Source organism: Mandrillus leucophaeus, unplaced genomic scaffold, assembly GCF_000951045.1.
Source record: "Mandrillus leucophaeus isolate KB7577 unplaced genomic scaffold, Mleu.le_1.0 Scaffold702, whole genome shotgun sequence".
NCBI classification, from domain to species: domain Eukaryota; kingdom Metazoa; phylum Chordata; class Mammalia; order Primates; family Cercopithecidae; genus Mandrillus; species Mandrillus leucophaeus.
The window spans coordinates 635171-638850 of NW_012107609.1; the positions used below are offsets into that span (position 1 = coordinate 635171).

Sequence of the window (3680 nt, forward strand, 5' to 3'; positions counted from 1 at the left end):
CATTGAGGGGGTCTGGGTGCCTCTCTTGGCTTGGGCCTGCCTTCCCATTGAGGGGGGTCTGGGTGCCTCTCTTGGCTTGGGCCTGCCTTCCCATTAAGGGGGCCTGGGTGCCTCTCTTGGCTTCAGCAGCCATCTGAAGGTGACCCGGCTGGCTGACCTCCCAGCACCCTCCCACAGACCCACAGGTAAGCCAAGTGTCGACCTGCCACATGCCACAGGTAGGACTGGTGCCACGGAGACACACAAGTGGCAGGGACTTAGGCTGGGCCAGCATCTCACACATCCTCTGACCCAGGGCTGACATGAAAATTCACAGGCCACCTTTATACAGAGCCACCCCCATCCACAAACACAGGCTCACAGAGACTCCAAACACATAAAGGTGATGCTTAGGGCTCTGGCCATGGGATGGGCCTTTTTCATCTCTGCTGCCAGATCCCAGCTGCCAGTCCAGCGAGGACCCTGTGAGTTGTGCTGCCAAGCACTTTTCAAGAACAAGGTGCGTCTGAGTCTGGGAAGCGCCCCTTGCCTCACACACAGGGCTGTTTTAAGGGTGGTTTTCTGGCATTGCCTTGGTACGGGATGAAGTCTGCGAGGTTTGGGGAGGGAGGGCTGCGGGAGCTGCACTTACCCTCTAGGGGACACTGGTCCTCCCGGAAAGGCCCTTCCTTGGGGTTCCCATTGGGCTGCTCCTGCAAGAAGAACGGGGCAGTCAGTGGCCACACAGCTCAGTGGGCAGGCGGACAGGAGCTCTGGGCGGCTGGACTGGAACCTGACACTCGCCTCAAGCCTCCTGGGGCATCTCAATCTCTGGGTCCAGAAACACCAACCCTCTGTGTCCCACTCAGCCTCGGATTTTAGGAGGCAAAACACACAGACATGCCCGTGTTGTCAGGTTCCCCAGAGCATTTCCAGGTGGAAGATGCGGCTGCCTGGAACGACCTCTTCGGTCAGTCCTGCCCTGAGGATGCCCCTGGCCAGGGCCCCCACGCTGGATCACCCTAAATACAAGAGGAGACGCGCCTGCCCCTTTGCTCTGGGGCCTGCTCCCAGCACTGCCCCCCGGAGCCTGACACGAGGACTCCAGCCGCTGCCCCCACGGCTGCCCAGCACCCCAGCGTCCTCTTCTAGGGCTGCCGGCAGAGACCAGTTACGGAAAATGGGGAAAAACTTCAAACACATCCCAGCGGTGTTTCTGCTGAGCCAAAGCTCACAGGGTCCTCATGAATTAGCTACAGCCTTGAGGACACGGAGAAGGAGACAGACCGTGGTCAGGGCAGGGGCCTTGCGTGGCGGTGGAGGTGCGGCGTCCCTCAGCCCAGCACTCACCGCCCTGGAGCATTTCCTGAGAGCAGGCAGCTCTCGCGCAGGCGGGCTGGAGGGATGGGCAGCTGTGTTTTTGCTTCTGATTGCAGGTCCCTGGAAAGCCGTGGAGAGCCCACAGGAGACAGAGCACACAGCTGAGTCCCGTCTACCCGGACGGCCAGAGCCTGACCCTGGCGATGACTTTGGTGCGAGTTGGTGTCTCCGTGGGTGGACACGGGACCCCAGGGCTGCCCTCATGGTCCCCACGCTTCATCCTTTCCTCCTGACCGGGGTCACGTGTCCTTCATCCCTTCTGACCTCCTGGGGGGCTACTGGCCCCGCTGGGGTCCCTGGGGTTCCTGGAGTCTGGCCCGGGCAGGAGGCCGAGAGAGGTCGCCCTCGAGGGCACCTGGACCCCCCCAAGTGCCTCCTGCCACCGTGGTCATTGGCCAGGGGCCAAGCAGGGTATGCTGGAAGGTTCCAGGCTGGCCGGCTGCCACCCCAGACCTTGGGCAGGGAGAAGGACTGGACCCCCATCCACACATGGGCACTAAGGTGACGCTGCCGAGGCTGAGTATGGTTGAGTCAGACCCAGGCCCCCAGCCCTCCTTGTGGCTGAGCCAAGGGCCCCCTGGAGCTGAGGTCTCCTGCCGGTCACCCAGGGAGGTGCCAAGGCAGGGTAGGCAGCTCCCAGTGGGAGGCAGGAGAGCTTGCCCTCATTTTAATAAGAAACAAAACAGCTGATTATTAAAAAGTAGGCCTCCCTCCTGGGGGCTGCAGTCCCGACATTCCGGGACTGGCTGCTGCGGAACTGAGGGGCCCTATGAGCCCAGCCTGGCGAGGCCCTCGTACATCCACACAGCAGGGAGGCACCGCTGTGAGGTAAAACTCTGTCCACGTGGACACCGGCATAAAACCAAATCATCTCTACAACCCGGGCTGTGGGTATTTATTTTTTTTCAAAATCAGAATAATGGATGAGGCTGCAGTCGTAGGCTTCTGTGGAGTGCAGAGCAGTGCCCAGAGCCCCAGAGGTGCAGCCCCCATGGGCACAGCATCCTCGTGGGAAGGACCAGGTGCCGGGAGCTCCAGAGCCCCTCAGGTGGACTCGTCCAGGTGCTTGGCGGCGGCTGCCAACAGAAATGGTGTCATGAGGGCAGCCAAGGCCCCCAAAGCCCAGGCTGAGAGATGCAGGCACTGTCACTGTGGAGGGCTCGTCGGGAGGGGAAAGTGACCCTAAATGCTGAGGTGGGCGCCCCGAGGCATCCCCGTCCACCCCTGGGAGCTCCAGCCCAGACCTTCTCTGGGACGTGGGGAGGGTGCTGGGGGGCTGCACCACACAGGGTTCTCAGTCCCCCCACCCCACTGCACCACAATCCCCCACCAAGTGCCCAGTTCACCTCCCATCAGACCAGCAGGCAGAGCTCAGGCCTCCTGCATGGTGCTGGGTGCCCCAAGCCTCTTTACAGATGGCAGTGAGGTGCCCTGGGGCCTGAGGGCCGGCACGCACAGCACTCCTTGCTAAAGAGCCCTAACTGAAGTCACTCATGGAGGCCACATTGCTGTCCAGATGGGGGGCAGCAGCAGCGGCTTCCTAGAAAGTGCCAGAACTCATAGGAGCAGCCGGGCAGCGAGTTGGGTGGGGTGGAGTAATTTTTAAGGGATTTTTAAGTGTTTCCCACGATTTGCTGAAAATGACAAGTGAGAAACGGCGCATCACGCACTCCACGCATGACGTCAATACAGCGAACGTGCAAACGCCGTCCGTGTCATGTGTCTAAAAATTCTGACTGCACTTGTGGGGGATTTCTCTTTTTTTTTTGAGACGGAGTCTCGCTCTGTCGCCCAGGCTGGAGTGCAGTGGCGCAATCTCGGTTCACTGCAAGCTCTGCCTCCCGAGTTCACGCCATTCTCCTGCCTCAGCATCCCATGTAGCTGGGACTACAGGTGCCTGCCACCATGCCCAGCTAGTGTTTTTTTTGTGTGTGTATTTTTAGTGGAGACAGGGTTTCACCATGTTAGCCAGGATGGTCTCGATCTCCTGACCTCGTGATCCGCCCACGTCAGCCTCCCAAAGTGCTGGGATTACAGGTGTGAGCCACCGCCTGGCCACTGGTGGGGGATTTCACTGGTTACAGACAGGAGTCTAAACTTGCGGGATGGCAGGAGGAGGGGTGCAGCTGTTCAAGACAGAAAGAATCTGCACAGACTCGTGGTTTGATTTCTGGAAATGCTTCCCGCACTACACCAACCAGTCAAGCTACAATAACCAACCAACACTGTAATAACCAACCAAAACTACACCAACCAGCCAACACCACACCAACCAGCCAACGCCACACCAACCAGCCAACGCCACACCAACCAGCCAACGC

The 3680-nt window shown here is 59.8% G+C and overlaps 1 protein-coding gene across 1 annotated transcript in view; it reads right to left on the bottom strand.

The window, feature by feature from the left end:
- NKD2 (naked cuticle homolog 2 (Drosophila)) overlaps nt 1-1579 on the bottom strand; it is a 7415-nt gene extending 5836 nt beyond the window's left edge. Inside the window, exons 1-2 of the mRNA XM_011964746.1 lie at nt 1496-1579; nt 632-692 (exon numbers count right to left, since the gene is read on the bottom strand). Coding sequence (XP_011820136.1) covers nt 632-692; nt 1496-1579 — 145 coding nt within the window. The remainder of the gene's footprint in view (nt 1-631; nt 693-1495) is intronic.
- Between the last annotated feature and the right edge of the window lie 2101 nt (nt 1580-3680).